This window comes from Fulmarus glacialis, unplaced genomic scaffold (genome assembly GCF_000690835.1).
Source record: "Fulmarus glacialis isolate BGI_N327 unplaced genomic scaffold, ASM69083v1 scaffold16981, whole genome shotgun sequence".
Lineage (NCBI taxonomy): Eukaryota > Metazoa > Chordata > Aves > Procellariiformes > Procellariidae > Fulmarus > Fulmarus glacialis.
Genome location: NW_009194844.1, coordinates 9,466 through 21,722, shown reverse-complemented (window position 1 = coordinate 21,722; position 12,257 = coordinate 9,466). Strand labels below are relative to the sequence as shown.

The window sequence follows — 12,257 nt, the reverse complement described above, 5'->3', positions numbered from 1 at the left end:
TGGGAAAGAGTAGGAAGTCCCACCATAAGACTGTTTGTCTGACCATGCTACAACCTTTGGGGCAGTAGCTTTACGAATGCTGCTATCCACAGTATTTGACACAGGACATTTGCTGTTGCTAGTGTTCTCACTGGGAGATGGGAAGAGACGGTGCCCGGTGACATGAAGACCGGCTGAACCACACCTGCTGTTGCTAAAGCTCTGCTCAACTCTATTCTTACCCTAATTATGCCTGCTTGTTTCTTTCTTCTTCCTTTTCAGGGTCAAGATGGTCCCCCTGGTGACAAAGGTGATGATGGCGAACCTGGACAGACTGTGAGTAACTGGATAGATGAGGTCCCCATCAGTCCCCACCGTTTCTGCGTGCAGATCTAAGGACTTTCAATGCAGAAGGACATAGAGCAACAATTCCCACCAGCTTCTGCTGCACTGGTCCCCTGACGCCTGTCCTGTCTGTGTCAGCCCGGCTGCTGCCATCCATCCAGGCTGCGCAGCAATACATCCTGAAAGCAAAAATGAACTTACAGAAAAACAAAATCTAGTCTTTCATTTTAACTTTGCCATGCCTTATGGTATTTCATGGTGGGAAGGGATAAAACAAGATACCACCTGCACCCCCGAGGAGGTGTCGGGAGTTGTACTGGCCGCCCACGCCTCGGCTTAGCACACCCTCTAGATCTTGACTCGAGTTTTACATGTTTGCTCCTCCCTCCCGCGTCTCGTGGTGCAGTTATGGCTTGTTCTCCTCCCCTCTCCATTTAGGGTTCCCCTGGTCCCACGGGAGAGCCAGGCCCCTCCGGACCCCCAGGGAAAAGGGTAAGCTGATTGTTTAGGAGTATTTTTCCAAATGTATTTGTACTGACTTTTTGAAACTAATGTTATTACTAGGTCTACAGTAAATGCAAGGCAGTATCGTGTAAAATAAATAATAATAATAAAAAAAAAAATTATGCGCCATCCATAGCCATTGGAAATTGATAGCAAATTGTCAACTAAATCCCATGGATTTTTTTGAGATTTTAACACCCAAAAGAAAATACAAGTATGAGGTGCTCCTGCTGTTCCTGCCTTGCTGGCGGAGCTGGGGGATTCATTTAGCAAGCAGCTAATTTAAAAAGCTTTTCAGAGATATTTGTCTCCATTTTGTCTTCTTCCCTGGGGCTGTAGAATCATTTTGCTAATTCCAATAGACCGTTTCAGATCAGTGTGATCTAATTGTGTTTTGCATCTATTTTGTGCTTTCTCTAGGGCCCTCCTGGTCCAGCTGGTCCTGAAGGCAGGCAAGGAGAGAAAGGAGCCAAGGTAAGAGCTGAATGGAATTTCACTTCTACCGTGTCCTTTCTATGCTGAAAGGATCACCCTCTGACAACATTGGCGTTTGAAAGACAGTAATTTGATTTTGCTGTGTGTTACACCAGGCTAACTTAGCCTGAATTTGGGGCCATTGGCCTCAAATCTAAGCTTATGTTTCATCTTTTAACAAACTCTGTGGAGACAATTAGAGCTTGGTAAGGTCATGAGAATGTTTTTCTTGTTTTGAAATGACAAAGTGCCATATTTGGCAATTTAATATGTTGTAAATAATACGGCATGCACAGCCCTAGGTCCTGTCCCAGGGCACACACAGCATTATTGGACGGTGGTTATTTTGGTAGGGATGGTGGGGAAGTGTAGAGTGGGATTGCAAATTATGGATCCAATTGTTGCGCCAGCCACAGGAACGCTGATGGTGCAGGATGTCCTCTGCTAGCTCGTCTCCCAGCACTGAACCAAGGAAAGCTTCCTGCTCCAGAGTGTTCCTAGCCAATGCTGGAAATCAGCAGAAATAGGCAAGGCTGAAAAGCGAAGGAGTTCGGAGGCTTGTCCTCAGCGCTTAAGGGATAGGGAGCAATAGGAAAATCAATGAACAGAAGGCTTTACACGCTTTGCATGGGATTGCATTCGCTCTGTGACATCCTGGCAGCAGCCACAGTGTATTTGAGAAGATCGTTTGATACCCCAATGCAAAATAAACCATGCTGCTGCTTGCATCTAGGGTGAAGCTGGTTTGGAAGGACCTCCTGGGAAGACTGGCCCAATTGGTCCCCAAGGTGCTCCAGGGAAGCCCGGCCCCGATGGCCTTCGAGGAATTCCTGGTCCAGTCGTGAGTATTCCCAAACTGAGCAAAGACTGAGAGAGGTTCTGGGTAGGATTGTTCCTGCTGCTTTACCGTAACCCATCTGCCTTGGAAGATGCCTTTCTCCCGGTGTAATGTTCTGTCTGTGCTTAAAAGCCTGACAGCAGATAAAACATCTTTAGTGGATATAATATAATGATGAATATCATCTCCTAGCATGTTTTATTTGAGTCTTGGTTCTGCTCCCCCTCTCTCTGGGGTAACATCTCCATGAGCTGCAAAGTCCCTTTTCCAGTAGAGGTTTGAGCATGAAAGGAACATAAATCCTTTTGCCTTTACCCGCCTGCGATAAGCCAGGGCAAATGTTCCCTGGCACAGGGACCAGATGAGGATGGGTGAATAATCCCGGCTGGGAGCACAGCTGTCGTGAATGATGGGTTTGAGGGAATTGCACTGTTTTACAGGGTGAACAAGGTCTCCCGGGATCCCCTGGCCCGGATGGTCCTCCAGGCCCAATGGTATGTCAAGACCATAAAATTCCATGAGTTTTTGAAATGGGTGAATGTATTTTATGTGAATTCATTCTCTCTTTTGTTTCCCCCGCCCCGTCTCTCAAAGGGCCCACCGGGTTTGCCTGGCCTTAAAGGAGACTCTGGTCCTAAAGGGGAGAAGGTGAGAATGGCACATACGATCTCGCTGCATGACCTGATGTCCCTATCTGGGTGTGGGGGAAAAAACGTCATTGTAAGAGGGGTCCAGCAGCTGCCATGATGAGGCTGAGGAGTGCCACCAGCCCCGTATGCTCTTTCTCATGCTCTGGAAGCGTTGGACATACCTTTAAAGGAGGGGTGGGGAGTTGTGAGTGTGGCCCAAGGGATGAACCGGGTTGTGCTTTGGGTGCGTGCGTGCTGCTGCCCATCTGGATCCAAGACTGGGTTTCCCATCTCCATATCACCAACGCTGATGGCAACGAGGCAACGCGGAGGATCTGAATCTCTGCACTCCTGTACGCTGGCCCTTGCAGCCCGTGGCAGCTCTCGTTGTGGGGGCTGCCCGAACACAGGCGCTTTAGCAGAGGGCATAGGGAGGTGCAGACGCTTGGCTTGCTTTAGCGCAGGACTCTCAATCTTGCAGAAATTTATGTAATATATGTGAGCACCCAAAATGAGCAGGCGCTCCAGTGCAGCAATTCTGCTTCTATATTTGTAGCATTTTCTGTTGCAAAAAGCTAGTGCTTTGCTCTGCTCTGCCAGTTCCAGGTGTCAGGGATAGCTACAAACTCCTATCACCTTCGATATTTGGGTTTGTATCTAGAAATGTCTTTGCTGGCTAGCTTTGGTGTTCAGTCACCTCCGGCGAGAGATCATAATTAACATCTGCTGTTTTCCCCTAGGGTCATCCAGGTTTAATTGGTCTTATTGGACCGCCAGGAGAGCAGGGAGAAAAGGGCGACAGAGGTCTCCCAGGCCCCCAAGGCTCAGCAGGACCCAAAGGAGAGCAGGTAAATATTCCATAAGACCTTCATGGAATGTGCTTTTGAGCTGTGGGGTTTGCTGCCCTTGAGCAGGAACGGCATAGCAGAGATGGTCAACCTTGGCAGGAGACTTGCTAATTTTTGAGGAATATTTTCTATATTAACGTGGTTTATTCTACATGTGAAATATAGAGATGCTCCAAAATGACACATTTTAGTGGAAAGCAGGTTGTCAAGCGTCATATGAAAAGAGTTGGAGGGATGGTAACATTAAATATGCATCTAGAGGACTGATTTTTGAAACTGTGTGCCTAAATGAGATATGAGATCCCCTGGTCATGCTCTTGTCTGGATCATGCACACGCTTAAAAACCAGTTAAAGCTGCAGATTTGAATGGAATCCTCCAAAACCAGGTGGTCATCTGTGAGCAGATGTTAGTTGTGTAGTTATAGGCCAGCACTACTGCATGCAAATTAATGTTCTGCTTTTATTTTTCAGGGTATCACAGGTCCTTCTGGACCAATTGGACCTCCAGGGCCACCAGGATTACCGGTATGTGACAAGTAATTATCTCTGATTTCCTCGGGAGCTACACGGTCCTTCTGGAGTCACCTTGGTGCTCCCAGATATACCCAGCACAGTCCTTCTGGCCTGACCTTGTATGAGGATGCTGGTGGGAATGGGTTTGCCCAGCTGACCCCATTAAAATAATTTGAATGAGTTACAGGAGTACTGGGGGGTGACACATGAGCTGAGAGATGGGCGCAGCGGGCACTGCGTGATCGAGGCAGGGAAATTAGCCCGCCCTGTTTCTCTCCCCCTTTCTTCTGGATTATCTACAGTCACACCGTGATTTTTTTGTACTTTTTGCTATTTGCGTTTTTTTTCACTGGATACCCAAAGGCTGCAGCCTGCACCCTTGGGCAACCAGCGTTTGCTGTTGCTGGGTGTCCTCAGCACGGAGCCAGGATCAGCCCCGGGTTACGGTAATCACACAGCAGCTTTTCCAGTCCCCATCCGGGCAGGAGTGTGGAGCGCTGACACAGATTGGTCTGACACAAATGCTTTTTGTACGTTGGCAAATAAAAGCAGCACCGAACTCAAGTGGATGTGAAAAGTGGAAACAGAAAGGAAGTGAATTTAAAAAAACCACCTTGTATAACACTACTCTGTCTCTCTAAGGAGAGACTGACTTCTCTGCTAGGAAATGTACTGACTCCTTCCTGTATTTTTCTCTACACAGGGTCCACCTGGTCCCAAAGGTGCTAAAGGATCATCAGTGAGTATAGACATTGTTATCCAAAGAGGCTGAAGGCTCTTAAGTGCATAATCTGCTGTGACTCCTCCACATCAGTGGCATTAAGGCAATTAGCCAAAGATGACTGTAGCAAATGCAGCCTTTTCAGGCTGTCTAAGCCCAGAAATTATAATTGGGAAAGGTTTCTGTTGCACACGCTGTACTTCATTGAACATCAGTGCAGCAAAGATCATAAGGAGGAATCCAGTGCATAATCCTTAGGAGAAAAGCTGCTGCTGTAAAGCAGAGGGTATTAAAAATAGACTGTGAAGCGGGAGGTGGCAAGCTGAAAAGCGAAGAACTCGGTGAGAAATGCAACACTGAAGCAAGCTTCATGTTACAGATCTCCTAGGCAGGGAGCTAAAAATTCCTCTTGGGCAACTTCCTAATGTCTTTTTCCCATGCAGAATTCAATGTTTTATTATTTGTAAGATTTTATTTTATTTGTAAAACTGTTGAGTTGATTTGGAGAGTTAACATTTTCATGCATTGGAAGATCCTTTCTTTTCTGTAGGAAGCCTAAGCAAAATTTGACTAACCCCAAGCATGTGACTGATCTTTTCTTTTACCTAAGCATCTCATGTGCCTGAAGGGACAGGAAGAAAGTTTTTGCCACAAGAGACTATTAAAAGAAATAGTATTTGGGATGTGATATAAGTGACAAGTGCTTTTTCCTGAGTGACTCTCATGTTCTCCCTTGTTTTTCCCAGGGTCCAACAGGTCCAAAGGGTGAATCGGGTCTTCCTGGGCCCCCAGGGCCTCCTGTAAGTAGAACCCCTTACATGAAGTGTGAAATGAGGTTCGGATTTAATAGACAAAGATTCAGCATATTGGGAGTCCTAGCAATGGATTGGCATCTCTTAGAGGTGCTGGGGAAGAAAGCAGGATGTGAAGGGAGAAGTTACTAATGGGAAGATGACAAGATAAGATGGACCCAGTGTTCAAGCCTGGGGGCCAGGGTTTTTATCAGTACCATCACGGGTGTTTTACATGTCTAGTGTATATCTTGTGATGCTGCTTCTCAGCGCTGGTGGCTGCTTTGGCCATCTCTTCTGTCTGCCAATGCAATGAGGAGTTGTATTTTCTTTCCCCACAAATCAGGGTCCTCCTGGAGAAGTCATCCAGCCACTGCCCATCCAGTCTTCCAAGAGGACCAGGCGAAACATCGACGCCAGCCAGCTGGTGGACGATGGAAATGCCGACAACTACATGGACTATGCAGATGGCATGGAGGAAATTTTCGGCTCACTGAATTCCTTGAAACTGGAAATTGAGCAAATGAAGCATCCATTGGGCACTCAACATAACCCAGCACGTACCTGCAAGGATCTGCAGCTCTGTCACCCCGATTTCCCAGACGGTGTGTCCCGGGATGGGGGTGAGGGGGTGCAGCGAAAACACTGCGGGTTTCCCAGCTCCACACAGTGAATACAAGCGAGTGCAGGAAGAGAAGCAATTTGGGGAGTCCCTGGCCCTGGTGCCCCATGAGGAATGTGGCTGATAAGGAATAGGTAGAGAAGAATTGGACTAGACGACCGTTGTAGGTCCCTTCCAACTGAAATATTCTATTCTATTCTAAGAATGGGGATATATGATGAAAAATAGCTATTCCTGTAAGGTGCCACAGTATTAGGTGGAATTGGAACATAACCAGTTTTCCAAAAAATACATATAAATAGTAGCCTATGACAGAGATGAAACATCACTGGTAAGATGGTTGCTGAAGTGCCCATCGTCCTTCCTTCACAGTGCTGATTCTTTCTTCCCTTCTCTTCCCTCTCGTGCATCCAGGTGAATACTGGGTTGATCCTAACCAAGGATGTTCCAGGGACTCTTTCAAAGTTTACTGTAACTTCACAGCTGGTGGAGAGACTTGCATCTTCCCTGATAAGAAATCTGAAGGAGTAAGTCCACATAACTTCTTTTTTCGCCTCTATATCATGGCGATAAGGGATTTTTTCCTAAGATGAATATTCATAGTCACTTTCAGGAGAATTGAACAATAGCAAGTAAGGATTAAAGATCCAGAACGTTTTTGTCATACAACGTTGGCTTCTAAAATAATAAGGAATATGTTTACAGAGAGAATTTCTTTGAATAAGTCAGATTTAAACTGTGATTTGGGACAAGTCTTTGATGATTTCCCAGGCATAATAAATGCTAAAACCTTAATTTTTTTACTTTGCTTTACAAAGGCAGAAGTGTGTGGTGGTGCAGGAACTGCGGCTCCCCGTGAGCTTCGTTTAACTCATTCCTTGTCTTCCCTCCTGCAGCCGGGCTGCTGCTCCACTGCCTGCATGCATAAGCACCGCTGGTTCCTCTACCCTTACTGTGTCTTCAGGCAGAGCAGATAAATGTTTATCTCCTGTCGTTTTTTCCTGGTTTTTCTTGTGGGTATTTGGTTTCCTAAAGGATTGCAACTAGCCTCAGCGCTCCTCCTGGCACCGCTGCGCAAGGATGATTAAGTTATTTGTGTAATGATGTGCTTAGCTCAACCATACTCGTCATTTTTGTCCTGTATCCATGCGCTCTGTTTTCTGGAGCTGCTCTCCCTGGTGCCTTGGGACCAGCTCTTGCACTGGCCAGGCAGAAACTCTTGCAAAGCGGCCTGGGGGAGCTCTCTGTGTCACAGTTGTGCTCCAGCTGGGTTAAGGTGCAGTTGTTCGCTCCAGTGGAAGCCATTTGCCTGCTGAATTCCATCCACCAGAAATATGTGCCAGCACAGGACAAATGACATGCAACATAAATCTTCCTTGAGTTTTTGTTAGGGCTGTTTAAATAGGAGATGGATTTCTTCTCCTCTGCATTAGCTTGCCATGGCTCTCCTCAAAATGTTGACAGCTAAAATAGTGGAGTCTGCCCATGATCTTACAGCTGCTCAGACTTCTGCCACGCTGACTCTGCGAGTGGCTCTTTGGCCCCATCTCGTCCACTGTCGAGCTGCTCTTCTGACCGCAGGCTGCGATGCTCCTCAAATGCAAATTGTGCTACACTTTTGCAGGACTGTCATAAATGAGAAAAAGCTTCTGCCTGCTCTTTTTCCATGTAGAGGAATGAAAACAGCTACCAGACCAGCATTAAGTATTGGCTGAGGTGTTTTATTATAAGACACAGCAGAGTTTAAGCCATATTCCCTTTCAGTCCATCCTTAACACAGCAGAAACACACTGACTCGCTTTATGGTTCATATACTGGAAAGGAAAGGACAGTCCCAAGACACCTGCATATAGGTTGGCCATTGTTTTTGGAGAGATTTACGGCAGAAGTGAGGGAGCTTGTGGGAGGGTAAGGGTGCAGACGGCAGCCACGCTCCTTCCTTGTGCTCTGACTCGAAAAAAAGTGATTCAGCTGCTTAGACGGGGCTGCCATAAAGGATGCTCTGGCAGCTCATTTCTTGTCAAGGTCACCCCCTGCGTCGCTCCAGATAATTGGAGTTCCATCATGGGCGATGGTCCAGCAGCGACTGCAGAGGATACGCTGCCTGTGCTGCACCTTAGTGCTGCACAAACGCAGGAGGCAGGCAGAGGCTTTTCCTTAATCACACTCTGCCTCTCCCAGCCCCCAGCATCTGGATTTGCCATTAGACTGACAGCAGCCTTCTCCGTTATCAGCACTGCTTTTTCACCCTAGCCCTCCCATGAAGATCAATGCCGTTGATATTTCCTTTTTTCCTCTCTATCTTTCCTTTTACCTCTCCTGCTGATAGACTGCACTGCTGGTTTTGCATCCAAAGTCCCTAGGAGGCAGAGATCATTAGCCCTCAGCAAAAGAGGCTGGGGCCGCGGCAGCGCTGGGCACCCGGGGCAGCACCGCGCCGTCCCGGGCTCGAGAGGCTTCTGGCACCTTAGGGCTCTGCTGACTGGTCTTGTTACTGGTGTATAAAGATTAAGAAAACATTTGAAAGGAATTTGGACAGTTTAAATAAAACATGCAGACTCTGCTTGTGGAACTGAATGTAACTTTTTTTATTTCTCTTTTTTTTTTTCTTTCTCTCTTTCCTCCTTGCCGTCCACAAACTAGGCTAGAATTACTGCTTGGCCAAAGGAAAACCCAGGCTCCTGGTTCAGTGAATTCAAGCGCGGTAAACTGGTAAGATGCATCTTGGTGCTTTCTGTTTTCTTTAACCCATGTCATATTTTACAGAGTAAAATGGCTCGTTGGCCCAAAGAACAGCCTTCCACATGGTATAGTCAATACAAGCGGGGGTCTTTGGTAAGTGGCTAACCTTGGCCCTCTAGTCTGAATCAGAGCACGTCATCTGCTTTGGTATGGCCAGACCTGTTGCACTCTGCATGCTGGACTAATAACCATCGCAAGTCGCCGTAAAAACATTTAAGGTGGAATACTGAAAAAGAAACGAAAACCCAATGGGGATGCTCTTTTCCAGTCTGCTTGACTGGAAACCTAGGAGCAGCAGACGAGCTTTCCCCTGCGTCAGAAGGGGACTCGTGACGTGCTGGGGGACCCTGCAGAGCTGGAGCTGTTGCAGGTCTGTCTCCGCAGAGCGCTGCAGCGGGCTGCATCCCGCGGGAGGGCTGTTGCTGTCTCCTAAGCAGTTCCCGTTACGGCACGGGTGTCCCCGTGCTGCTGTCCCCCTGCAATGTAGCCTTATCCCGAGAGCTGAGAGACCCCTACCCTGATGCTTCAGCCTGGAGCTGGGCACCGTGCCCGTCACAGCCCGTGCTCGCTGGTACCCAGGCTGAGGCGGTGAATCTGCACACCTCTGGTCCGGGGCAGGTTTTCCCCAACAGAAGGATCTCGTCTCCCACGCTGGGGGCTCCCATGCCACCCCCGGAGCTTGGGAGACATGAAGTCATTGGTTTAAAGGAAGATTTCAAGCCACATGCATTTGCTAAGCCTGCTGGACAGGAATTTGACTTAGTCACAGTTCAGGATTGTTTTCAAGGGAAGAGAACTGTTGTAAGGTCAAACAATGCTTGATGTCAGCAAGCAAGCAAGACAGCAACTGTAAAGCAGAGAAAAAGCTCTGGTATTTTGTCCTGTAACAGGACATTCACGTTGGGGAGAGATTGCTCCCACAGAGCCCGAGCCCTGGTCAGGATTGTCAGAGCAGCAACCGATTAGTGTAAGCCAGGTCTCCTTAAGCAATAGAAATCTCCCCTGTGTGTATCAATTCTTGTAGGATTAGCAGGATGCAGATAACGAGCTCAGGTGAATTAGGGAAGAAGGAAATAGCGGATAAAACCGACCTGCCCCTGAAAGCAGGAGATGCTCTGACGCACCACGCTGAGCTGCCTCGGGCAGTCATCCTCTCCCCAGGGCAGAGGTTTCTTGCAGTGCCCCAAACTTCCACCTTAAAAGGCAAACAACAAAGAAAATCACCGCGTTGTTTTCCTAAGCCGCATTTCATCGCCACTAAACACGTTTGCTCTGATTCTGCCCACAAGAAGGATATGGCTTCTGCAGCTTTTCTGCATCAGCGAATAAGGCCGCAAAGCCAAGGCTTCAGCCTCGTAGCTCCTTGGAGGGCAACTCCTCATAGCTTAATTACAGAGCACTTCGTCCGTTGATATTACGAGTACCTCCATTTCTTCATCTTCTCTGCTTCGCCCCCCCCGAGTCTATTTATCAGCTACGTTAGAGGCTGAATTGCCAACCTATAGCTCAGAGCCCATTTTTTTAAATAGGAATTTCAGTGCTACTTGGAGCCCTTTGTTCCATCTTTCTGTGTCGCCATTTTCTTGCTTTTTTTCTGTCCTGCATTTTCTGTTTGGAAAAAGCCACCAGCACGTAGAAGACCTGCGTAAGCAAACCACAAAACTGTTAAACACACAAGCCTTAAAAGTAAAGTTTGATTTTTTTTTTTTTTTAAGTATCTCATTTTGCCCCAGTCAGTACTTGGAACTATGAGATTGGGGAGACATTTGCCTGGATCCAAGATCACTTGAAATGCGTGTGTAGATGGGCAGGATGAACAAGTTTGAGTATCCCTCTGGGTGCAATGTTGCTGCATGGAGAAGGTCCCTGGTGCATTTTCACGGTCTCTCGTGGGGCCTGAGCTCACGGGGATTCCCAAAATCGAGGGGAAAATTTCCACTGGCCGCTCAGCGCTGCCGAGAGCGCCGGCTGCTGACGTGGGGGGCTCTGTATGAATCTCGGTGCTTGCACAAGGTGTGCAGCCGTGAAGATGCTTGCCTTTCTTCTGGGGATGCCTGAAGTAAGAACATAGTAAATATGAAATACAAAGAAACCATCTTGTTTTGATGCTTCTGCACCGTCATTAATCAATGACACAGAGTACTTGGAGCCGATTTCTTACCATTTCTCATCATGCAGCCAAACTGCATTTAGAGGGATAAAAGGATTGCAGATGTTTTCTTCTGGACTCTGCTTTCCTTCTCTGTGTGTTACACACAATTCCCAGTGGCTCTAACAAGGCCTGCCACCCATCCTGTCCTGTTATCCTTCATAGCCATATGGCATCTGCCACAGGGAAACACTATCACAGAGAAAACGGGAAAGGATTGATTTTTGCAAAGCCGTGTTCCCACGAGCAAGCCTTATGCACACAACCAGTTCCCAGTGGCTCCAGTTGCGAAGCTGGGACAGGGTTTCATGCGATCTGCAGGGGCAGAACAGCAACCGAGACCCCTTACCAAGCAGTCAGGCTCCCAAACCAAGCACCCATTTGAAATAAGAACAAATAAGAGAAGCGGGTCTCGCAGATCGGTACTGCCACATATCATCGGGTGTGAGGCAAGTAGCTGGCGTTTTGTGTCCCTCTCCTTCCACGTCCTGGTGGTTTTCTGGTAGGTTTTCTCCTGGCATGCGTGGCTCTCTCATGGTCAGTCATATTTAACTCTCAGGAGGACAGTACAACCGTATCCTGACAACCGGTTGGTATATTTATTTTTATTATCTTTTTATTCATTATTGTCTGGTTATGAATCTTTTCTACTGTTTGCAGCTTGCACCGATGTTTCATGGTACCTTGAAGAACACTGCACTGTTTGTGTGCCTGTATTTTTCTCCTGGTTATTTCTAAAGAAACCCCCTGTCCATAGAGGACAGTAACGAACAGCGGCTCTGGTAGCTCGGCCGTGGCTGGAGATGCCACCTGAAGCACAGTTAGCTTGTACATGGAAACTAGCTGTCCTGCTGCACGTTTGCTTCCTTGGTGGGGTACGAAAGACCCAGAAAGTCTGAATCCCCTAGGTGCTAGAATTGCCTTTCAATAAATTGTGTTTTGCAGAAATATATTTCTAGACGCCGTTCTCCTGCAAGGGAGAAGAGGAGCCTGATGTGCAAGATGGAGCAAATCCCTGTGCCAGTGCAGCTCTGTGTTTCATGACGTGCCCTAAGGACAGCGAATGCATTTTCCCTTTAGCCAAGAGTAGTCTCCCTGAGC

At 47.5% G+C, this 12,257-nt stretch overlaps 1 protein-coding gene across 1 annotated transcript in view; it reads left to right on the top strand.

Moving 5' to 3' along the window:
* Positions 1–12,257, top strand: part of LOC104084167 (collagen alpha-1(V) chain) — a 53,770-nt gene that overhangs the window by 37,613 nt on the left and 3,900 nt on the right. Inside the window, exons 33-45 of the mRNA XM_009587908.1 lie at positions 262–315; positions 763–816; positions 1,249–1,302; positions 2,036–2,143; positions 2,581–2,634; positions 2,735–2,788; positions 3,510–3,617; positions 4,090–4,143; positions 4,835–4,870; positions 5,599–5,652; positions 5,990–6,248; positions 6,680–6,792; positions 8,909–8,977. Of these exons, the coding sequence (XP_009586203.1) occupies positions 262–315; positions 763–816; positions 1,249–1,302; positions 2,036–2,143; positions 2,581–2,634; positions 2,735–2,788; positions 3,510–3,617; positions 4,090–4,143; positions 4,835–4,870; positions 5,599–5,652; positions 5,990–6,248; positions 6,680–6,792; positions 8,909–8,977 (1,071 nt within the window). The remainder of the gene's footprint in view (positions 1–261; positions 316–762; positions 817–1,248; positions 1,303–2,035; positions 2,144–2,580; positions 2,635–2,734; positions 2,789–3,509; positions 3,618–4,089; positions 4,144–4,834; positions 4,871–5,598; positions 5,653–5,989; positions 6,249–6,679; positions 6,793–8,908; positions 8,978–12,257) is intronic.